Source organism: Rhamphochromis longiceps, linkage group LG20 (assembly GCF_057381845.1).
Source record: "Rhamphochromis longiceps isolate RC_006_pf linkage group LG20, R_longiceps_female_GT1.1, whole genome shotgun sequence".
NCBI lineage: Eukaryota > Metazoa > Chordata > Actinopteri > Cichliformes > Cichlidae > Rhamphochromis > Rhamphochromis longiceps.
The window spans coordinates 29356152-29381525 of NC_140576.1; the positions used below are offsets into that span (position 1 = coordinate 29356152).

The 25374-nt window shown below is 45.2% G+C and overlaps 1 protein-coding gene across 1 annotated transcript in view; it reads left to right on the plus strand.

Annotated features, from left to right (window-relative positions):
* The window catches only part of skia (SKI proto-oncogene a), a 66507-nt gene extending 41368 nt beyond the window's left edge, over nt 1–25139 (plus strand). Inside the window, 7 exon segments of the mRNA XM_085393742.1 lie at nt 15740–15856; nt 18696–18811; nt 19311–19615; nt 19741–20075; nt 21214–21444; nt 22100–22221; nt 22223–25139. Coding sequence (XP_085249868.1) covers nt 15740–15856; nt 18696–18811; nt 19311–19615; nt 19741–20075; nt 21214–21444; nt 22100–22221; nt 22223–22280 — 1284 coding nt within the window. The 3' untranslated portion in view covers nt 22281–25139.
* The last annotated feature ends 235 nt before the right edge of the window (nt 25140–25374 follow it).

Below are 25374 nucleotides of genomic sequence, written 5' to 3' on the forward strand. Positions count from 1 at the left end.
GATGTGTAAAGCAGAGAGGAAACACAGAAACCTGTACTGGGAAAAAACTCACTGAAACCACCTGTTCAACAAACTGCAACATGTTAAAATACAGAAGCAGTGTAACTTCCACTGACAGAAGGAAAACACTTTCCTAAATGGAAACCAATGATCAGTCTGTTCTCTTTCCCCATTAATAGCAAACACATTTCTAACTACTTGCCTGATTAATTGATAGCTGCAGCTCTGCAAGCTACACACCAGCCAAGGACACACAACGCACACTCTTATCCAGCCATAATAAAAACAAATGACACATTGTATTGAATAATTCATGCTAATGCCCCTGTGCACACATGAATAGGTGCACACGTGTTCAGCAATGCAATAGAGAAGAGGAAATGTGGGCCACTGCCCTGTGTCCCAGCAGCTGACTGTCCAGGCCCTGATTATTAAAGCACGGCATTATTCTGATGCTATCGATGGAAAATGAATTGGCCAACAATTGATTTACAGTAACCCCCTCACCCCTCCCATGCTGTGCCTCGGGGAGCCTCTGGTGCTCATTGATTTGTGCTTCCTGTGTCTGACGGGGTCTAACATTAACCCAGGCTACACTACGTCAACATGTCACTGCTGATTTCTGATACGGGCCCTTTAGTGTCTGTCACACGAGCTCAGGGTGAATCATCTGTGAAAGGCACAGGGTGCCAATGTTGGACCTACCAGATCTGGTACTCTGTGGCCCCAGAGATACTATAGATACCAATGTGTTGCTCTGTCTGACAGTAGAGCTGGGCGATAGAACGATAACGATATGTATCGCGATATAACTTTTACTCGATAGAGAAATTAAGCTATCGCGATAGACCTCGCCGCTCTTGTCCTCAAAAAAAAAAAAAAAAAAAAGGCCAGCCAATCCAAATTAAGTAGCGCAGAGCCAAACCAATCACAGCCGCAGCGTCACGTCGCGTGACTTGTTACGTACAGCACAAGTGCCAAGCCGCACGTGTGTTTGTTTGGGAAGCAGCCAGCGCGTAATGGAGGAAATGAGTGTGCCGACTAGAAAAATCAACCGAGCGTGACCGAAGAGAAAACAGATGATGGTTCCAATGCCGGAGAGATTGTCAAACGGAAGAGCCATAGAAGTTCCGTAGTGTGAAGGTATTTCGGCTATTTCAAGTCTGACAAAAAATAGAGTAGCGTGCACTGTAAATTGTGCCGAAAGCAAGTCTGGAAATACAATAAACTGGTGCATGCGTCACACTGTGCGCCACGTTATTGTTTCGGTGAAATGAATTTCTACAATACTGTTACTGTTAATTCTACTCTCTGCAGTGTTTAAATGCTTACATATACACACAGTTACTGTCCGTCCACACATACAACTCGGTTCTGCTTCTATGCCCCAGTTTTGTTTACTTTTTCCCACCGAGGCTTCTAGACTTCTGATTGGCCAACATTTCGGCACGGTTAGGAATCTAGCGCCACCTGCTGCTTTGGCATGTTCATAGCAGCGTTTTCCTTCATTTCTGCCTTTATGTGTGTACGGGATTATTTTTTAAAACGAAAACGGAAAATCTCCGTTTTCAAAAATACCCGTGTACGTGTGGACGTAGCCTCAGTCTCTGACTGGAAGCGCTAATTCGTCATTCGGCTTTTGTCAGACTAAAGTAACTGTTAAAACTGTTTGAAAAGCTAAGCTATACAACAAGGAGAGATTGAGAATTTCCTTTTAGTTCTCAGTTTATTTGATATTGACAAAAGTTAGTCAGTTTTGTCTGTTCTTCTGTAAAACAAACTAAGATTTATTTTTAGAATTAATATTTTGTTTCTAAGTGGAATTGACAATTTAGTCTGTTTCATTTGTTCTATTTTGAAACTTAAACGCTTTAGCGGCTGCCTTTTGTGTAGTTTGCAATATTTGTCTTTATTTATCTGAAAAAGTCTCATGTTCCTTAAGTACATCTACCCTGTTGAACTTATTATGGGAAATAAATATTTAAATAAAAACAAGCTGCTGATTATTTCACATTTTACTTGTGAGCAACGGCACATTTAAATCTTACAAATATAGTTATTTGGCTTATATCGTGATAGATATCGTTATCGCCTGAAATGAAAAAAACATATCGTGATATGAAAAAATCTCATATCGCCCAGCTCTACTGGACAGTAAAACTTTAACAGTGCCTACAGCAGTGCAGTGGAGTTAGCTGCAGGTACGACGGTTGGACTCGCTGATTAGGAAGAGGAAAAAGAAAGCTCCCAGTTTGCTCCCACAGGCACAACGTCATTAGTGATGAGTGTGCTGTCGCGAGCGTTGCCATCACGTTGCACAACTGGAGTGCTCGCTAACAAGCCGGACCATTACGCCTGCAGTCCCTGACTGGGCCAGCAGTCACCGGGCCTCGCACTGAGGTGTGATGTTGGCATATTAAGCACACGTCCAGCTGCACACATTTCCTCTCAGCTGAGTCAAAGAGGCTCATTGGAGAGTCTGTGACCATAGCCATGCTATAACTGTCAGAGTTTGACTCTTTAAAACCAAACTACTGTTACAGCTGCAGATGGAAGTCTTTCACACTGTAGGATGAATCTGGACATAAATCTTGGCTTGAACTCAGCTCATAATGTGTAACAGGCACCGTTTCCTGCTGTAGCACTGCAGGAACATGGCGGCTGTCTCTCCTGCCCCCGAGACACTCACTTCGCTCTAGGAGGACGTGACCTAATGTCTCTCGCTGAAACACTTCTCGTTTCTCACCTTGCAACTGCGAACTTCTAGTCTGGCACACTTCCGCTTACATAGATGTCTCTTTGGCCCGGTTCATCGCCTCTGCCCTTTTCGCGGTTTGTAAGTTTGTAACTCATGGAACTGATGTATTAATGCAAACTGTGTGTTACTGTAAGGTCTTACAGTGTAGAGCACAGTGGGACAGCTGTTTTTATTTGGTGCTATATAAACCAAACTGAAATGTATGGAGAAGAGTGCTGTGCTGCAGCATTTACTGTGTGATGGCCAACTGTCACAGGAGATCAGTGGTTAAGCACTGTCTGCTGTCACAGGTACATGACTGCACTGTGGTGGGAATAGAAGCAGGAGGGCTGTCTTCACCGTGGACCAGCAATAGAGGTGTGCTGGGAGAGACAGTGTCTGTCCTCTGTGTCTCAGAGAGGAGAGACATCGTCTGTCCTCTGCGTCTCAGAGAGGAGAAGCATCGTCTGTCCTCTGCGTCTCAGAGAGGAGAAGCATCGTCTGCGTCTCAGAGAGGAAAGACATTGTCTGTCCTCTGCGTCTCGTGCGTGGGATGGAGCATGTTCCTGGTGTAATCTTGACACGTTACATTGCTGTGTGGAGATTTGTTTGTGCCTATGGAGGGAGGGTCGGGTTGGAAATAATGCATGAGAGCAGCAGTGAGGACTGTGTGTATACCACACAAAGTAATTAGTCTCTAAAGTTCCTGGCAAACATTTTCTGCAGCCTGTATAGCTTCATATTTATATTGTGCATGTAGGCACTTGCATTTTACACAGCACACTTCATTCACTTAACCCTACCACACCCTGACTGTGCTCTGTCTCTCTACATAATGACACTTGAGGACCACAGCTTGCATTTCAGCAGCCAGCATGTGTAAAAGCTTGTTTCTCCACATCAGATGATTGGCTCAGTGTAGCGCTCGTATTGACCGAGTATGTCTGCAGATCCATTAGTGCGACTGTACTCGGGCCCACTTAATGCCCAACTACAACAAACACTGCCATCAATAAATATAGCCGCCTTTTTATGCAGCGCACAGTGAGCTGCTGTCTGCCTGTGAGGGCGGTTTGTCTAAAAATCAGGGCCTCTCAGACAGCAGCCTGGTTAGGAGAGCGGCTAGTCGCGGTGTCTGAAACTGGAGGGTGTGCATCATCCTACCACGCACACAGGAAGCGAAGGAACGAACGTAGCTTCTGCCCATCTGATTTTTGAGTAACACAAGGGTTCAGTCAGTGGGCAAACAGCAAGATTATCCAAGAACCAGCATGGCTAAAGGGGATTTGGCGAGCTTTGCTTGTGTTCATCTGTGACTGATGCAATCAGTTCTGATACTTTTGGGTCAGACTATTTAGAGCGGCGACCCGGGTCCCTCGCAGCCTGGACCCTTAATAGTTGGATTAGCACAAAGAACCGCTGAAGGGTCAAAAGGCAAATATGACACATTCATTACACTTCAACATGAATTATTAGTTGCTCTCAGACTGTGTGAGAGCATTACAAGGTTCTTCTATGGACACAGTCTTTGATATCTGAATTTCAACCCGTTTCGATTTATTGTATTCTAAATATTCTACTAGTTATGATAATGTTGTAAGCAAGCTGTAGCTGCTATAGATGACTGATGGACATGCAAACTGTGTCATAGCTGCACCATAACAACCTGAATGATATTGTGAGGCGGCAAAGATCATCTGACACAGGGCATGTGTGCTGTGGACTGTGGCTTTGTTTGAGCCCATCCTGCTGATACTCGATGAGATGGGGATAACTGTAAAGTTAAGTTGGAGTCACATCCACATCCTCTCAGTGATGTAAACGTTGAGGCTAGATTACTTTGTTTCTCGCTCATTCGTTTGAACCTCGTCTCTGTGGCAGCTTTTTGTAATCCGATGTTTGACTAGCACTGGACTCACTGCTGACCTCATCTGATGTCCACCCCTCACACACTCCTAATCACATCGCCACGTCTGACTCTCACCAGGTCACTCTTAAGGGAAAGGTCAGCCCGTCCGTGACGAGGGCTGGATCTTTGTGTCGTTTGTTACTGCAGCTCGTCACTGCTGTTGAATGAGAAACATGATTGCAGTATAACATGCACCCATAGTCTGTGTCATCATCACACATACATTTCTTGTCATTTCTTCAAAGCCGCTGAGTTTCCTCCGGCTCTCCGACCTGAGTGTGGTTACGGCTCACACATCGTTACATTCACACCTTTCATTATCCTCCAACTCAGCATATCAGCTTTGCTGTCTCAAGTGCCAGAGGCTTGTTTATGTGATCAACAATTCATTTACAGCTACTGAGTCACAGCAGACCACTCCATCTGCAAATTATCTCCCCGTGAGACGTTTTATTTATATTAGAGCTGTGCAGTGTAAGCATCGAGCCGACTACACACCAGGTTCACCAGTTCAGCCTGTGTAGCTGTTGGTTATTCAGCTCATTCAGCATTTGCTTTATATGTGATCAGACATTGCTATTTCTTCCATACCCTCCTTGTTGCAATTAAAAGTGAACTAGAACCAGAAACAAGCACATTTGTGAACATTGTAACTCTTGTTAACTATTACATCATGTTTAATAATGAATCTGGCCTGAACGTTTTTGATGTAACTTTATTAGGGTTCATTTCAGGCCTCACAGCACAGTCTCACAGTTTTGATGAAGAGATCTGGTCCTCTGTCCAACATGTGACCGAGGCACGACCAGTTCTGCAGTTCACTAAAAGGTTGTTTTTCCTCTTGGTTACCGTCTGTTATAACAGCACATGTGTCATTTCTGACAGGTTGAACATGTCAAATGAAAATTATGCATTGTAGATACAGTGAACCTGTGAAGGCGGCCCATTGATGGCTGTGTCCATGTAGCAGAAGCACTGCGTGTTACATGTGTGCAGTGATGGCAGCTTTCAGTGTCTCCAGTGAGGTGGCATCTGTATCGGCCCCGCCTCCCTGCAGCTAGAGGAGTCAGTGAAGTAGAGACAGGAAGTGCAAGAGAAAGGTTAAGACTGTAATTGGCATCTGTCCTGGTCCTGGTAGTGCAATGCACCAGGGACAAAGACTTTATCAGGCCTAATGATGCCTGCAAGATGATGGGAGACTAACTGCGAGCCCCCACCCATGCTCCTCTCTGACTGGAGGATCCACAGACAGCAAACTGCCAGCTCAAGGATACATGCTGGACTCACAGTGATGTCGAATTTTAACGTGACATAGATCCAGACAACACAAAGCTTTGCCAAGTCCTTCAGATGAGGGAAAACGTCCTGCAGGAACAATGTGGTGCAGAGTTTGGGAGCACCAGGTTTGTTCTGGTTGTTCGTCTTGGATCTCCCTTTAGAAGACCAGAGGCTTTGTTTTAGATGTTGGTTATGATTTATCAGTATGACTTGTCTCTGCAGCTTCACTCTGCTGCTGCAAGCTCCTTCCCCCCCATTATTAATGATTTTTAACATTATTTCTCAGAAAAGGAGGTGAGGCGGTCATATTCAGCCTCCATGAAATTCTTGGCATTCCCTCTCATACGATAAGCGCTCCATAGGCACAGTCCATCTGTTAGCCAAGTAGAGACTGACAGGTACAGTGGGGGCCAGGTTCTTTCTTTGAGTAGTGAGTCCCTCTGTTGCTGCTCTGCTGTCAACACTACAGCAAACTAAATACTGTGGAAAGACCTGCCTGCTCCTCTCCCTGCTTGTCAGTGTTGAAGGTGACCTCTATGAGGTGTAAACAATAACTGTCCTATTAAAATTGTGGAGACCTGTGTCAACACCCCGGATCACCTGAACCCATCGCTCCCACTGCAATGGGTAGTGTAGTTGATGCAGACAGGCCCCAGTTCTGGGGACTCCACCGGACGCAGAGCCCCAACACCAGTAACCGATTCAACCAACACTGAAGACCAAAAAGGCAGACTGGCCCCAGTCCAAGACAAGCCACTTCCCCAAACCGCCATCTCAACGGCTCCCTCTCCGACTGTTCCCCGAGCAGCCAAAGGTTGCAGATCGCTCCCGCACAGCCAGAAAATCAGGTAACCTCGGGCACCAGGGCCCCTTGCCCTGCGCCTGCACCCGCATAGAGGAGGCCAGCCACCTGGCCCTGTGCCAGCACCTGCTACCACAAGCCCCCCAGGCCCCACATCCCAAGACTGCAAGGCAGCACCCACCCCAGCCACCAACCACCACCAGCCGAGGCAGACGCACAGATGCCCCAAAACGGCAGCTCTCCAGCCCCCAGGAAGGCACCAGACTGCCATAGCCCCAGAGACCACCCCAGCCACCTGCAAGGACCAGAGGGTGACTGCAGCTGACCACCCCCAACTAAGTAATGGAATCAATGAGTGGGGACCAGATGTGCCAGGCCAGTGTCAAAGCTGGACGTTTTTTTTTTTAAACTATGGACCCCAAAAAGGTCCACGATATCATCTCTGGTCTGTGGAGAAGCCGTTCCACAGAGTGTGACATAAGTGTGTTTTCAGTCAGCTGCATGCTGCCATGTTCAGTGCTGCAGAGATTCACGGTGACTCTCACATTATTACAACAGAGCTGCCAGCTCTGATGCTTGAGAGTGGGCGTGTTTTTACTTATTCATAAACCTGTGCACACTGTGTGTATTTAGGAGTGTGCAAATTATTCTGTGTGTGTGTGTATGTGAGTGCTTTAACATGTGTGTGGCTGTCACATGTTAAGGCATGTGCTACAGTCTGAACGGAGGCACCCAGAATGCCTGTTGCTGTTCCAGTGCCAGTAATTTGGAAAACCACTGTGTGTGTGTGTGTGTGTGTGTGTGTGTGTGTGTGTGTGTGTGTGTGTGTGTGTGTGTGTGTGTGTGTGAAGGAACAACTTCTTGCACACCAGTCCAGTTAGCAGCAGTGTATACACACACACACACACACACACACACACACACACACACACACACACACACACACACAGTGCTACTTATGAATTTGCTCAGCCATGTGACCTTTTCACTAGCGACCTCAGCCCTGAGGCACACTACACACCAAGCAGAAATATGATGTACGCTCTGCATTTCCCATTTCTGCAGCCTACACACAGACACACTCCTGCCCTCATTACCCATAATTCACATCTGGCCATCTTTAAAATGGGACAGCTGTTTCATCAGCACATTCCTCCTCGCTCTTCAACCTTCTCTTCCGTGCTATCCCACAGTTCTCCAAACACAAGTCTGGCTCATCATCGCCTTTGACAATCAAGCTGAGATATGAGAACAGCTGATACTTTACCTGAAACATCCTCCAGCTGAACAGTCTGCAGCTTGTACAGGTTTAAATTTGTCACCTAATATCATAGCATAATAATCATTTAGACGTCTTTGTGTGAAACATGAAGTGCATACATGCAAACACTCACACAACCGAGGAAACGCCCACTGTGTGACATCATGTAGCCCTGCTGTAGGGTTCTTTTCTCACTTTGTTAACAGGAGCCTTGATAAGTTACTAAATGCCAGTCAGAGTCACTGTTGTATAAAAAATGACTTGAATTAATTTTGCATCTTTTGATTCACATTTTGTGACATTAATAAATGGATGGACTGGCTAAGCATACATATACATACATAATGTAGGCTGTGATGGACACGCTGCTAAAGGCAAATGTAGCATAGCAATGGACCATACTTTAAATACATTTAGAGTATGGGGAGAAATGTATAAGTAGTTCCACAAGTCTTTGTGCTTGCTAGCACATAATGTCCATAATTTGTGGTTCTGCCTCTCTGCATCACAACGATATTTTGGGCATTTTTTGGTTTCTTTATTCTGAAAGAGCTCGATGTGGCACCGTCACACACAAAGGAATTCATGTGCACGCTCAAGAAAAGAAAGAGATAAAACACTTTTGTATTACACAACAGTTCACTGTCAGTCCTTCAAATCCAACATGCAGCATCAATGCATCTGCTAACGTTAGCAGTAGCAGTTCCCTCTGAACTGCAAAACTAAGGAGAGAATAATAAAGCACAGCTCTGGAAATACCCATATGTCTGTGCTTACCCTGACCCCCACCTTTTCTCTTCTATCTCCATCTTAGTTTTTCTTTCTCTCTCTGTGTTTTGGGGGGTTTGGCCCCACTGAGAGGATGGAAAGCTAATCTGCAGCACTCTGTGGCTCAGCGGAGCTGGTCTCTCACCATTCCCACGGAGAGAGTTGCCAAAGCAAATTTGGCGACAGGAAATGGAGACCCCTCTCCCTTCCTAAAGAGTGTAAGAGTGTGTGTGTGTGTGTGTGTGTGTGTGTGTGTGTGTGTGTGTGTGTGTGTGTGTGTGTGTGTGTGGATCTGCACGGCCTCCAGGGCGCCAGTGGGAAAGGCCTGCATACAACACAATACGTGTGTTGTCCTCCCTCTCGTTATGCTTCCTCTCACAGTTATCAGTCTTGTCATGTGAAACTGACAGTTTTGGTGCTCTAAATGAAAGCTTGCCCTCCATGAGGTGTCACAAATCTGTCAGTTTATAGGTTTTTATGACCTATTAAAAAGACTTGGTGGTTTTAATTTTACTGATGTGTGTTTGAGACGGAGGCGCCACGTTCCCTTTAGAGGGTCAGGTGATTTTGAGACTCCTGAAATAGTATAGTTCATGTCTACAAAGGACATGAACTAGGAGGATGTAAGTATGTAATTTAACCATTATATTTGGCCTGTTAGTGTTGTACAGGGGTTGTATTGGTTAGTTGCTACAAGTGTTTGAACTTTAGACCGTCTCTGGGAAGTTGGCCCTCTGTTTTGTCTACTAGCCTCTCAGGAGTCTTCCTGGAAAAGGCCTAAAAACAACTACAGACCTGCTGCCACATCTTTCCTGGGAAAAACATGTCCATTTCAAATAAACAGAATCGTCAGATCTAACATTGGGTCAAAGTTCCAGGAAGAAGGGGTAACTGGCAGTGTAGAAATTTCACAGCTGATGGGGTAAATGATGTCTCAGATGGGGATTAGGGCAACACGTCGCACAATGTTGCCTCACAGCAACAAGGCATCTGCATGGGTTCTTCTTCCCACAGTCCAAATGCATGCAGTTAGTGGGGTCAGGTTAATTGGTCACTCCCTGGGGCAGACTGGTGACCTGTCCAGGGTGCTGCTCCATGGTAGCTGGGATAGGCAACCCTGATGATTGGAAGAGAATGGATGGAGGGGGGGATTAGACTTTATAATCTCCATCTGCACCGATGTCCTGTTTAGCCTGGTTTGACTGCACTGTTGCCAGTTTACATTGGAGCAACTGCACATGATGGTAGGCTCGAGCAGACTTCATAGAAGGATAATAGGAGGGAGTCCTTGGCCGTCGGTGTCAGTTGTCCTAGTCTGTGTTTATATCCAGCGTGCATGGGCCTCCTCTCTGTATACAGCTGGTAGTTGTCTGTTACCCAGTGAACTCAACAACTTATTACTTGTTCCTTCTAACTCAAAACTTCCCAAAAAAAGAAAAACTCAGTTACTTATGTGCTGAGTGCAGGAGAAATGACTTTGCACCACATCAAAGTGAATATTAGATGAGGCCATTTCAAGTGGAGTCAGCAAACCAGTTCATGTTGAAAACTGCACCCCAGCACACTGGGAAGTCTTGAATAATAAGAGTGATCTGATGCAGTGCTGTAATTATGTAAAGTGTGTTTCTGTTTACTCCATAGAGGACAGAGGCACGATTGTTCTCTGTGACCTGTCGGCCAAGGAGGTGATGGTGGGTCGAACTACCAACCAAAACTGAAGCTCAGCGTGTGCGCACACACACGCACACTGAAACACACGCACACTGAAACACACGCACACTGAAACACACGCACACTGAAACACACGCACACTGAAACACACACACACACACACACACACACACACACACACACACACACACACACACACACACACACACACACACACACACACACACACACAGTCTGCACACAGAGGAGTTCACCTTCACATATCTCTTGAATAAAAGCCACTTAGTGAGATTGTTTGTTCATCCAGAGCCAATGAACTGATCCCAGAGCATCAGGGTCCGTCCTTTTTATTTGCATCAAAAATGGAGCATGTTGTCTCACACCTGTTTGTTTCCCCAGCATATGTTGGGTTTTGTGGCTTCTCATGTACAAAGGAAGCTAAGCTCCCGCTTTGTCTTCAGGAAGAGCCCCTCCCTTTCCACTGCAGCGGGCCCCTTAGCAAGACATGCAGCGAGGCCAAAGTCAGGTCACAGGCAGGGTGCGGCTCCTGAGCGAAGGAGAAGCAGAGTTATTTGCCCCTTTCATGTCAGCCTGGCATGTGGTGGATTTTGGGTTAGGTGACCTGTTTTGGTTCCTTACTCGTGCAAGCTGTTTGCCTCTGATTCATCTGCGGTCTGACCACCTGATACACAGTCAAAACAGAAATCACAAAAGGAAATTGATTTTCCAAGGAAACGCACAACATTCAGCACAGTTTAATGCCTGCACTAATGTTTGTGTATGAGTCAAAAAAAACCACTCAGTGACGTTTTCTTTTTAATGTAACTGTTTAGTTGAAGCCAGCTGTCAGGTTCTGTGAGGCTGTGCTGCAAGTATGTTTCTGCGAGGCTCTGTTTTGCTCGCTTTTCTCTGCAGCTGGAATCTAACTTGTTTGTAGAGGACATCCTGTAATCTATGACACAGGAAACGCTCTCAGACAGATAGACGAAAAGAGCTGGGTAGGTGGGTGGAGGTTCAGGGGAAGACGAGCAAGAGGAGGGAGTGGCAGCAAAGGAAACAATGTGGTGGTGACAGTGGGCTGTCAAGAAAGAGCGTGTGCGTCCGCCGTGTTCAGTCATGGTTTTCAGCAGACGTCAGCAGACAGGATCGGCTAGTGTTGCTCGTCTTGTCGGTGTATCGGAGCATGCAGGGAATGATTAAAACAAACTGAACATGTTTCTGTAGTCAGACTGATTCTGTGTTTGTGAGTACAACACAAGATGAAAGCTGTGCTTTCTTAAACACTGGGATCTTGCTCTAGCGTTCCTTTTCCATCTCAGATTGTGCCCAGCTTCACAAGTATATATGTTATTTAACCGTTTAAAGGTCAGTGCAGTGAGAGTGTAGCAGTGTCAGTCTTGTTAAAAGTTTCACTTCCCCGTTTGTCTTTGCAAGACTTATGTACGTTTTTAAAGAACTGAATGTCTTTGCACAGCGCTCGTGGTGCGGGGGATTCGGTGGTAACCTCGTGGTCATGCTCTTTTCAGGATTTTCTTCTCCATATATGTGTAAAAATGGTTTACACACAAAAGTCTGACAAAAAGATTCTATTCATAGAGACAAACGGCGATGGCCTGCAGACACAGGAAGTGAAACTGAGGATTTTCAGACAGACTTAAACTGAGAAGACTGCTCTCACTCCACCCTTCCTGTCTCTGCCGCAAACACTCCTAACAGAGATACACACCCACCACGGCTCTGCCAGACACATGCTACGGACAGACCTTTTCAACATATGCTGCTCCGTGACTCGATCCTTTGTGCGATTCCCGTGCGAGGCACATCTGACAGATCCCGGCCTGTACACCACTCTGCAGCTCTCCTAATAAAATCATATCTGACTTTCAATAAGAGCCACTGCCACCCTCTCGATATCGCAGTAAGGCCTGTGCCTAGATAATACAAGCACTGGAAGGCAGTACATAGACGGTGCACTTTCGACACGTCTAACACGCCCTGCTTAATCACAAAGTCTTATCTTAGAAGTGTGACATCCTGTCTGCTGTGGAATCCACGCCGGATCATAAAGGGAGTGGGTTTGCTGCAAGGTGCACAAGTGTGTGTGCACGCTTGCATACTTTGGCACGTCTTTGAACTCTGACTTACAGCACCCTGTTGAGCACAGCGTCTTATCTGGAGAGGACTGTGAAGTTTCCAATAAACAAGATGTGTGTTGCTCACATCTCGGTCAAGGTCTCGGTGTTTGCTCGAAGACTCGTCATTCATCCCACACAAGCGTTTCGATAACGTTTACTCTCACGTATAAAGATGATGTCAGAAATCAAACTATAATAGGGTTAGGGGGGTAGGGTTGGTGTAGTTGTTGGGTCTGCGCTTCGACAGGCATCGCTGGTTTAGAGACTTATTCCTCATGAAGAAAGCAAGACAATGACACACACCGTGACGTCAGACACAGTAGTAAAGATTACACCGGTGCTCACTTTTGGACTGAGAACCAGTCCCACTGACATGCCTCAAACAGGAATTTCCTGACTCTTTGCCTCCCGTTGTTCAATCAACGAGACATTCAGATTTCTGCATCGCTGAAGCACGCAGGCTCAGCTGCCGGCTTTGTTGACCCTGTTCCTCCCGTGTGCCCGTGATTACCAGGACCGTATGGAGACCGCGGTGTTGGCAACTGTTAATCCACGAGACAAGGACTGGCACGTGGCACGGAGACTTTGCCCAGAGCCAGAGCTGTCTGCCACCCCCCTCTCCCCCTCTCCCTCTCAGCTGCAGGCTCTAGCCGCTTGCCTCTGGCTGCTCGGCTGCAGTCAAATCTAGGACACGTCTTGATCTCTTGATAACCCACAATCATAGCGACCAAGACTCTTGTGCGCTATTATAGGGGTTTTTGTGTTTGTTTACCTTCTATGAAAAATGGTAATGTCCTTATTATTGTGTGAGTGTGGGACTCCAGTATACTGTGGAAGCCTGTTTGAAAGGTAACATAGTATTAAATATATGAGTGGACACAAAGTGTCAGAGCTGGTTCAGGGTGCTTACCCACATGTTTGCTGAGTCGTGCCATATTTAATGACATCAGTCCCAGCCTACACTTGCTCATCTCTGCTACTTTAACTACCCTCACCTGGCCACAGGTTCTTGTATCTCCTCCTCGTTCTGTGTTTGTTCTCATGGAGCTCTGTTCTGGGCTCCTACTCGATGCTCTCCATAGAAGCACATGGAAGGACAGGTTTACAACTGACAGCAAAATGACAGCAGATAAAAATATTAGTTAGAATTAATGGAAAAATTGAAGCTATAGTTGTGCTGATTGAAGTGCTAAGGCGGTAAAAAGGTGATAAATGTGTGTGTGAATATATTTGTTTTTTACACCAGAGCAAAGCCTAGTTTAAAAAAAAAAAAGCTATTTGGACCCATTTTTTTAATTAAAAATGCTTAAATTTGCAGTTGATATATTAACAGTCAGTGTAATGATGCCATGAATCACTCTCTGTTAGATAGTTTAAGGTTCTCTATCAAAGAGCTTAGCAAACAATAGGAATACAAAACCTGACTGTACGTTGGTGCTTGCTGTACCTTTGAGACACTTATAGAAAAGACGTCTTTAAACAAGCTGAGCGCTGAGCGTGGTTTCTCATTTAAAGGAACCACAACTGTGTTCCTCTGAGACCCGAGCCTCCAGATAACAGTTCCCTTACACCAGCAGACCAGATAATGAAGGCTGCTTCAATGCTGTGACGCTGCTATGGAAAGTCACGAAGTCTTACGTCAGGCAGATCGAGGCCAGCTGTCACATCGGCAGACCTCAGTGGTATTTGATCGTCTGGCCACTTTCCTACGAGAGCAGCTCTGATTACACAGACATGTGGCAGACGTGACACACTGCCAACAGTCGACAGAAGCAGCGTCCAGCCCATTACAAATGACCACCTGTTGACATCACGCAGGGCTGCTCTGTGTGATGGTGTAAAGATAGTGCTACTCCTGCTCACATCGCTGATTCTCAAGAGAAGTCCTCACAGAGAAAACCACAGTGAGAGAGTGCATCTATCTCCGATGATAAGGATTTTGAGATCCATACATTTTATTTTAGGTGCCTGCCAAAACATTTAAGCTATGCATAAATGTTAATGGTTTGACGGAGCCGAGGCAAACCTGGCTACATGTGACCTCCAGTCCAAGCCGTGACCTCAACAAAGTCCAGGACTAAGTTCAGCAGTCACTAAGAATAAAATAGGCTTCCTCCATGTCCTGTGCAGAGCCATGAAGTGGAGCACACTGTCCGTGACGCCTACTTTAAGCCTGCTTAGTGTGACAGTAGGTCAGTCATGAAAACGGTTTCACCAACCTCAGTGTCAGGAACCTCGAGGCCACAGGGCCACAGGGCCGGGCAGTCTGTGGCTCCTGGAGCTGTGGCTGCTACTGAGTAAATACTCTACAATTAAAACAGTCTTTATCATATTTAAAGTCTAGCTGAATGCAATCTGTTCAGTCACTGTAATCACTCGGTGTGTGTGTGTGTGTGTGTGTGTGTGTGTGTGTGTGTACTAGTGACAGTCACAGCCTAGAGAGGCTGAGGTCATAGCCACAAAGTCAGCATAACGGGGAGGAAAAGAAACAAACCCCTGCTTGTCTGTCTGTACGGGTATATCGATGGCACACACACACACTCATACCAACGAATGTGTGAGTGGGAGGGTATTAACATCTTCATGGAGACCAAAAATTGGTAGTTTGCTATACTTGTGGGGACAAACAGCCCTTGTGGGGACCAAAATCCCGTCTCCATGAGTTTGAAGGCATTTTTGAGACTCAAAATGTGGTTTTAGTGTCAGGGTTACAATTAGGTTAGGGTCAGGGTTAGGCCTCCATTTTTGATGGTTAGGGTAAGCAGCTAGGGAAAGCATTATGTCAATGAGATGTCCCCACAAGGATATAAATACACACATGCGTGTGTGTATATGGATGGCGCACACACACACACACACACACACACACACACACACACACACACACACACACACACACACACACACACTCTCTCTTGGCTGCCTCTGAGCACATGCCCTCACATTGGTTACTCTGTGACACATTGCCATAAAGCGGACTGTGAGGTGTGTGTGTGTGACCTTTGCCAGAAATAGAACGACACACGAAGAGTAAGCGGCACACCTACATTTAACTTCAGCCATCGGAGACCCCTGCTGGCACTCCCCAGTACAGGCTGCTCAGTTCACTGACACTGGAGTGATGCAGACATCGGCATGGTCTGATTGATCCTTTAAACACACCTTCTTCTGTTCTCAGGTGTCCGATCCCATCCCGATGAAAAGGTCTAAACATGACGACCTCTCATCACAAACTCCGCTGGCCGACAGAGCGAAGCAGCACGACTGGCTGCAGTCCTTGCCAACTCCCAACAAGGTCAGTGTCAAATCAGGAGAACATGTTGGTGATCATGATGCACGACATGACACGTGATGTCATGTGAAGATGAACGGTTTGCTTTCTTTCGCAGATTTGTCATTTATCTGTTTCAGATCATCAAGCTCATTTTTATATCAGACACATAACCAGAGTGGAGAAAAAGTCCAGTTTTCATTCTGCTCTCCAAACTTCCTGGTCTATATGACGAAACCTCAAATGTTTGCAGTAACTGTGCAGAAGTGCTTTAAGTCAGCCACATCGGACAGTTTTCGAGTATGAAGTTTAATTTCAGAGTGAAGTGTGCTCTTTGACTTCAGATCCACACTTCATTTTGGGAGCCTCGACCTGCTGGTGTCTTGTGGAGTATTGACCTGCTGCATGACTTCAGTGTGCTTGAGGTTCACCTGAAACTGGCCTTTTTCTTCTTTTTATTCAGGCATGGCTTTGCCTCACAGCGCTCCCACTGGTGACAGTTTTCCACAGGTCTCTTTCTCATTGTTGAATCATGAATGCAGCCTGAGGCAAATTAGGCCTGCACTTGTTCAGATGTTGTTCCCCTTTCTTTTCTGAGTCGATGATGTGCTCTTTCCTCTCCTCGGAAGGTCCAGTACTCTTCCAAGTTTTCCACATGTGTGGATGCAGGCTCTCACTGTGGAGCCTCAGAAATGACTTTGTGTCACAATCTAAAGAAAGAACTGAGAGTTCAGGGTTGGATAGCCGTTTTTCTCTTAATGAATCAAATCAAAAGTCAAAATGTTGTATTCACCTCAGTCGTCTTTTTCTACTACTGACATTTGTGTGACGATGTGAAACACGTAACTGACAAATATGCAAAAACATGTGAAATCAGGACACACAGCACTATCTTTAGATTTGGCATGCAGTGCTAATGGTGGCCACGTGCTGAGTGACGCTTGGTTGTACTGACCCATGTCCAGTGTGTCCAACACAGTAACACATTTACACCAACAACTGAAGTGACTCATTCTACTCTTTGTACCCAGAATAAACGGCAGCTTTCACCATAAGAACAGGAGGGAAATGTTCTGATACCAGTGACACCTGTCTAATATCCATGTTTCATATTTACATTATGTCAAAATGAAATTTTGGGAATATTAACCTTGTGCAAACAAATATTTGTTCTTTTTCTTTGAACATCCTAAAACATTTACAGTAACTTGCAGCTGTAACATGGTAAAGTTAATAAGTCCTAATAAAGTTGTGATTTTTCAGAAGTAAATAAAATCTCATTAACTGATGAGTGCCAAACTGCTGTCACGACTGCTGAACAGTCCACTGGTGTAATTTCACCTCCCAGTTTGGAGGTTTGACCTCAGAGGAGTTTCTACAGTGTTCGAGGTTCATGGAGATTCTCAGAGAGCAGAGATCGCTGCGACACAAACCTGTCAACACTGCGACCGATTTTTCTTTGTGTGTTTATCTTTTCTTTCTCTTCTCCAACATATCAGAGTCCATTATTATAGTAAGCCAATACTAGTAAGAAAAAATCATATTAAATACCATGAAGTAGAAACAAAAAGCCGTCGTCCTCACCCACAGCCAGAGAAGGTTCATAGTGTAAGTGGGCTCCTGTTCTTGTTGTAGCAGTGGACCTGGGACTGTGAGCAGGAGTTTACATGATCACAACAGGGAACAGTTTCTTCACTGCATATTGTTGTTATGGCCAAGTTATAAAGATGTTTATGTTAATATTCACACGCTTATCGACTTTTCCTGTGAGCTGATAGTAAAAATGAATACATTTTATGTAGTTTTTTAATGGTTAGTAGTTGTGACCAATGGGAATGTCCTTGTTCAGTGTTGGTCAAGTAATTACTGATTACTTCCCCCAAAAAGTAATCTTGTTACTTTACTGATTACTTATTTTCAAAAGTATTAATTACTTAGTTACTTAGTTACTTTTTAAAAACACGATTTACAACCTGAATAGGTGATAAAGCGATAGATCTTTCAGCCCAATTCTACTTTTTCTGCATAATCCATCATGCAAAATGTAATCAAATGGAAACGTCTCTTTTTAAAACTTGTTTTATTAGTTTTAATCTTTTAAAAAATTTAATTACATGCAACATTCTCTGACTGGAAGAAATTAGTTTAACATTTAAACCGATTTTCTGCACATTCCAGCACATAAAATAAAATATTTTTTGTGTTTACACTCAGTCTTTCAAATAGATGCAAGTAAAACACAGCAGAAAATAAATAAAATCAAAGACTCAGTGGTCCTGTTGCTCTATTTTCACCTGTAAAGCAGGAGCAGGGTAGGCGGAGGTTTGCCCTGGTGCAGGTGTGCCGCAGCGGTCAGTGGAAGAATCCTCGAGTTTCTCTGTGAATTTCCCATTACGTCGTTGCGCACTCGGTGCTTGCTTGGAAGTTTAGGGGTTTTTTCGCTGTAAAAAGAAGTTTTCTTCCCACGCACAACGGACGCTAATGTTTTTGTCACTTTTTATGGAATCAAAGTCAAAGTAAGGTCAGTACTTCCACGCTTTAAACGCTGCACGCTCATACTCTCTCCCACAATCGATATGTGATCCACTGTTGATCTGCACACAGCTGTTGTCACGAACGTCGCACTCGCTTACGTCACTGTCATGAGACACTCTCGCAAAAAATCACGGTTTTAGTAACGCAGTAACGCAGCGTTCCTACGGGAAAGTAACGGTAATCTAATTACCGTTTTTGCAATAGTAATCCCTTACTTTACTTATTACTTGAAAAAGGTAATCTGATTAGCCATCTCTGTCCTTGTTAACCCTAAACTCTGTGGCTCAGTGTAATTTCCTCACTAACTTGAATCACTTTTGTTCTCCAGGGGCTGAACTGCATTCAGTCCAGGCAGAGGCCCTCAGCTTTCAGACCCTGGTCCCCCCACATCTCTGCGGGTGATAAGGAGCCCTCCAGTAACCCGCTGGCTCTGCTGAGAGACAGGTGAGAACAGCACCAAGTCCATTATAAACCTGAGTTCAGTAGATGTGCGGTCTAAGGGAAGCTGCTGCTCATGAGGATGGCAGTTGCTTCACTTAGCTGGGTATGTGGAGCTCCCACCCAGAGGAGTGCTCTCTCACTTGTCTGGGTGGGCTGGTGTCACAGGGGTCAAGTCTGACTGTTCCACAGCTTCCCACACTCTACCATTCACACACATTTGACACACTCATGCCGTGGGCACCCACTTGGCACAGTGCTGCCAGCGCAGTCTGCAAAATATCACAGATGATCTGGCCCAGTTTCTCCTGAAGTGGGAGGAAAGAGCTGCGGGCGCTTTGACTGTTTCCCAACGCGTTTGGCTGCTGAGGCTGTTCAGATTGGACTGTGTAACACAGCAGTAACAATCCGTACTATTGGATCTCTGTCTTGATAATCGCGTAACCTGGATTTAGGTTATTGTATGTAAAGCAACACGCGTCATGCTGGTCTGGTTTCGTTTTAGCTTCTACAATTACAAGACCCTAGAGAATGCAGTGGCCCCCAACGTCGCCCTCACTCCGCTACCACTAGGCAAGGTAGGGCCTCTGTCCCCATCGATACCCAGCACTTCCTACCCAAGTGGAAGCGAACCTCCAGGTGAGGGCGCACACCCCAACACCAGGCCTCGCAAGAGGAGAGCTACCGAGGAGCTCCAGTCCACAGCACATGAAATCCCTCGGCCTGCTTCCTCAGCAGCCTGCAAACCTCCGCTGCCTCAGGATGACAAGGACTCTGAGGTGGAGATCGAGGTGGAGAGCCGCGACGAAGGTAAGAAACGAACGCTTTAACGATAATCAGATGTGTAAAGGTTGTTTCATTGTTTGGCTAAATACATGTAGCCCCGGTCAGGTGATCGTTTCATCCTCTCTCATCTCCATGGCCTTTTCCAACAGCTGTTTCGTCCATGTCCTCCCTGTCGTCGCCATCTTTTACCTCATCCAGCAGCTCAGCCAAAGACTTGAGCTCGCCCGGTGTCCAAGGTCCCATCTGGACTATCGCGTCAGCCGAAAGCACGGCACCGGCAGCCACATCGGTGGCAGCACCAGCCCCTGTCACCTCTTCAGAGTCGGGCCTGGAGTCAGAGCTGGAGAGCCTGAGGCAGGCGCTGGACAGTGGGCTGGATTCCAAGGAGTCGAAGGAGAGGTTTCTGCACGAAATAGTTAAGATGAGGGTGAAGCAGGAGGAGAAGTTGGGATCGGCCCTGCAGGCGAAACGAAGCCTTCAGCAGGTAATCCTTGTTGGAAGGCAACATGAGTATTATCCTAACTTTTGTGTATTTGCATTAAATACAAAGTGCCAAGGTAAAGAGTGGAAGCATAGGTAAATGGGAACTAACACATTTGCATTGTGTGACATGAAGTGGACTACCCTACAGGGGCCGTAGATTTAAATTTATCACTATGACTTGTGTTTTGGCTTGTTTTAGCCGTCCTTAACAAAAGCTCTACACTCCACAGAGTGTGCACACACAGGAGATTCACTGAGCTTTAGTAGAAGTCACGGTCGTTCCCCACAAAGCTTAGCATGAGTTGGCAAATGATAACAGTGGCAGCGGATGTTGCTGCAAAGGGAAAGGCCAAACTTCCATTTTTATTTTTGGACCATTTTTGGCAGAACAGAGCCGGTGTGGGTGAGCAACACAAGATGCATGCAGAGAAAGAAAAGCAGCCAGACGCCAGTCTACTTTCACTTTCCATTAGAGCTTAGTGCATATCCATGTCCCCCACAAGCTAAACCAGCAGCAGAGCCTCTGCTCTCCTTCCTCCTGTGTTTAGCTCAGTTCATCCTCATAGCTTTGTTTTCATTTCAAGTCTCTGTGAAATACAGGCTGTGATGGGGATGGACTTTTAGTTGTCACTGTAGGAACCAACAAAGCTTGATGACAGATAAGTTAGTCCCAGCTGCTCGTTTCCCATGAGAAGGCGATGGGCGTGTTGCCACGGCACAGACTGACTCTCTCTTAGAGATTTAGAGGAAGTAAACCCAGACTCTGTCAGCTGAACTGGCTTAGTGTAAACACTGACACTGAAGTGTGAGCAGTTCAGAGACAGGACTGTGACAGGCAGCGGGGCGGGTCACGTTCCTACGATGCTCATTTAAGATGTTGTTTAAGCTCTGTGGGCACTCCGAGTTTCTCTCAGTGACGCATCCATGTCTACGGACATAGTTTAGTTCATTCCTTTTATTGAAAAACGTGCCTGTTTGGAAGACAAACAGAAAGACTGTAACATTTGAGACATTCAAAGACAACATATTCTGCTTTAGGACAGAATGCTAAGCAGACCCAGGACCAGCCGTAACTCTGAGTTTGAGCGTGAATGGTAAGAGGCTGCTAACCCCCGGCTGTTGTGTTCTCTACTTTGAAGGAGTTGGAGTTCTTGCGGGTGGCCAAGAAGGAAAAGCTGCGGGAGGCGACTGAGGCAAAGCGCAACCTCAGGAAGGAAATTGAGCGTCTGCGAGCTGAGAGTGAGAAGAAGATGAAGGAAGCCAACGAGTCAAGGATCCGCCTGAAGCGGGAGCTAGAGCAAGCCCGACAGCTGAGGGTCTGTGATAAAGGCTGTGAGGCTGGGCGACTCCGTGCAAAGTATTCTGCACAGGTGATGATTCAGCTTTCAAATCCCGTGTGTAATCCCTGTGAGCCAAAAGATCAGGATGTTTGCTTTAAAGAGCACAGATAAAAGAGGGACAGCCACTGTTGTTGTTTCAGTTCAGCTTTCAGAGATTGGCAGTTCACTGCATTCGTATTCTATGAGCAAGCACCTGGTGACAGGATGTAACCTGCTGAGAGAAACTTCTCACTTCCGGAATATAGGATCAATATTCCAGGGAGGCGACGTCAGCTCTGCTTGTGAAAAGCAAGATTCAAACCAACTGACTCCTTTGGGTGTCTTTGAGTACCAACGCTACACACCTGTGTCAAAATTAAGCCGCCCTTTATTCTGCATCACTTTTAGCTTTGTTACAGTTTGAACAAACTTGTTAAAGCATTGGCTGTAAGCCTCGCTCGTTTTAACATTGACTCCCACTTGGAGCCACTGCCAAGTGGCTGTTTGAGGAAACGCAGGAAACTTCCAGGTCGTTCATTCTTTAGCCCTGAAACAACATTTTTACAGTGTATTCTTATAGTTTTTTTGAGTACATGAGCCCAGTTAGTCTGAGTTGTGTAGAGTGAGGTCGGTGCTTTTGACTCCAGACCGTTCTGCTCTCCTCTGCTGTACAGTCCCAGCTGATTTGTGCCCTTGCGTTTTGCAGATCGAGGACCTCCAGATGAAGCTGCAGCATGCCGAGGCCGACCGTGAGCAGCTTCGAGCCGACTTGCTGCACGAGCGAGAAGCTCGGGAGCACCTGGAGAGGATGGTGAAGGAGCTACAGCAGCAAATCAAACAGTAAAAGAGACGGGACACCCAAGGACATTCCCACTGGTGACAACTAACCAAGCAGCCAGCCTTACAGCTGAACCTTTTCCATTTGCCACCATGATCGCCACCCCACGAGTCCCACAGGTCACCCGCATCACACCACTGTTCCTGTGCTTGCCCCTCAGTTTACTGAACACAAAATGTAAGACTTCAAATGGAGACACAGAGAAGAATGGAGGAGCGTTGTCCTTGTGCATGAAAAGTCTAGTGGTACCGTAGAGGAATGACTGGAAGCATGCATTTTCTGAAGCACTGACTTTTGCACCTCTGAACTCGTAGAACTGAAAACTGGAGCACAGTGAACGGCTCTGTAGTGCTGAGTGCGGCTGTGCCTGGATTTTCCTTCACAAGGACACAAGGAGAGGCTGTAGGACTGTGATATAAACTCATAACAATATAACATCAACGTGTGCACCTGCTGGGAGGTGTTACAATGACGTGGCCAGGAGGGAAGGCCTCCACCAGCGCCTCCTGCCACGATGAACCATAGGAGTCTGAAGACATTATAAGCTATTTAATAGATTACATAGCGATATGTAGAGTACACAAAGAGCGTTTTTCTGTTTTTCTGTGCTATTGGAGGGAAAAATGAACAAATGGACTTCCCAATGTGCTGCGGGGGTTTGTCAGGGAGCCATCGCAGCCCATTGGGGCGACTCCCCAAACACGATAGGATATGAAAACATGGCAAATGATTTTAACATGAAAGATTAGGTTTGGCTTTGTGTTCAACAGGCACATTTTCCATTTCAAATGAAGCCTCAAAGATGATCCCTACCAGTCACTTGGTGACGAGTTTTTAAACGAGCTCTTTTATTGGATGCTCTGCATACACTCACATACAAGTCGCATTTTATTTGAGTGTTTGAGTCCTGAAGTCTGTAACACACTCCAGATGTTTTCGTGCCGTCGCAGTGGGCTGGGTGGTTGGTCTTGTCCGTAACCACAAAGTGTTCATTTGAATTAAAGTATGTACATATAAATATACCTTTCTTTTTTTAAACTTTACAATAATGAATCGCACTTTGTCATGAGGTGAAAACAGCCCCTCCCCCATCGTACTCCCACTATTTTCAGCAATCTTTCTTTGAAAGCATCATCTTATACGCGACTCCTACCATATAGCATTTTGTTGATTATATGCATTTTCAAAAGAATATTGCTGCTCTGTTTTCATTAGGAAAGTATTGTAAATAAGCAGGAAGCCGGCGTTGGGCAGCAGCACACTCTCCAGTCTGACAACAGGAGCACGAACAAACGTTGTATTCAGAAGCCGGAGGCTGTGAATCAGCCGCCACACTGTGGATGCAATACAATCAGAATGTACATTGTGTTGATGCTAGTTTTCCTTTAATTATTGATGTTGTTTTAAATGTGAAAATATTTTATTATTTGTCTGTTGTGTTGAAGTTTTTACTTTCTAAAGAAGAATACTTCAAACTAACAGTTCTGTTCACATTTTTAATAGAAAACTAATTTTCTTTATGCATGAAATTTGACAGCGTTTGCCATACTTATAGTCAGTTATTGGGCATTGATACTGTACATGTAAGGGTTTTATTGTGTTATGCAATATCAAACAATTTGTCTTATTTAGAAATGTTATTAAAAAAAAAGCAACACGTGTATGTTGTTCTTAAGAGAAAATCAAACTTCACACAAAGAAAAAAACTAATCAATGCTGGAAAACCTAAAGTGCCTGAAGGAGGGCCAAAGGTTTCCAGAGCAGGACAGGTGATGCTGAAGCTGTCAGAGGGAGGGGTGTCACATCAAGCCCCGCCCTCGCTCTGCAGCTCTTTATATCAGTATTCTGAGAATCCACCAGTTTACTCATGTTTCCCTTTCAGCGCAACGAACAAACTTCACAATCCTAAAAAGCTTTGGGCGCTTTTCTGAACGATTGCTTTCCTCGCCCCGTACTTGAAATCAATTATGTGCACGCTGTGGCAAAAAAGCCACCTGCTTTGGCAAATTGTTACTCTGGGTTTGGCAGAGCTGAAATTGGTACATTTTGTAGTTGTTTTTACGAAATAGCTAATGGCCTTACAGTGCTTGTGGTTTTCTACAAAAGAAGGAGACAATGACATTTGGCTTTTTGTCCTCCTGACGTTTAAAAACACATTTTATTTTCTAAAGAACCATTTTGCTAAACGACGGCAGCAAAGCAGCAATAACAGTCCACATTAGTATACTAGCCAGTGTGAAGAGTTGAATAAGAATTTACAAATGTAAATATTTTTTCATTTACGATATTGTAATAATATATGTACATGGTGTTTCCTTTTTCAAAAACTCTTTTCTTACAATAGCTGGTGGGGAGTTTGTTTTTTTTAACTTTGTGTTTTAACTGAGATGTTTCAAAAACAGTTCATGCATAAGAGAATTTAATCTTCTTTTTTTTTTTTTTTTTTTTACTGTAGTCTTTATATGACATGACTTTTTTCACCACTCATGAATTTTTAACAGTGTGTTTGGGATCAGCTGACCTGCAGTACAGGTCGCACACAGCTACACCTACTATATCACCGTGCTGATTCTTTTCCCTTCATCCTCATGTATCTTTTTAGCCCTGTGCTGCTGCTAATACTATATACAGTACTAGAAATATTTTTATGTAAGAGGCGAGCGCTCCCATGTATTAATGCCACACATACAGTATGAAAAGAGGCTTGGCTTATTCATCTATTTCCTTTATTTTCTTGATTCTTCATGCCTTTCTCTTCCAGCGCCACTGTTCCCTTCTCTAACGATACAGATATATTGTAAAGGAAAGGACTTTATGAGATTATGTTTGAAAATAGCTATGCTTATATACTACAGTGACTGAATGTACAGTGTATAGATGCATTACCACAAATAAAGTTGTTTGTCCAGATAGAACGACCTTGCTTCCTGTTTTTGGTGCCTTGTTAGCAAACAGCTATTATTTGCACTCAGTGCCTTTTTTGTTTTCAATTCTGACCGATGGATTCAGTGCAGTTCACAAGGAGACTGCAAGAATACCTCGGTCTAAACCTTGGTGTTGTAAAGTGGAAATACACATATGTCTGGATTCATGTGTTGATAGTTCCTACTATCTGTGTGTTCCAGTAGAGAAGAAAAATAAAG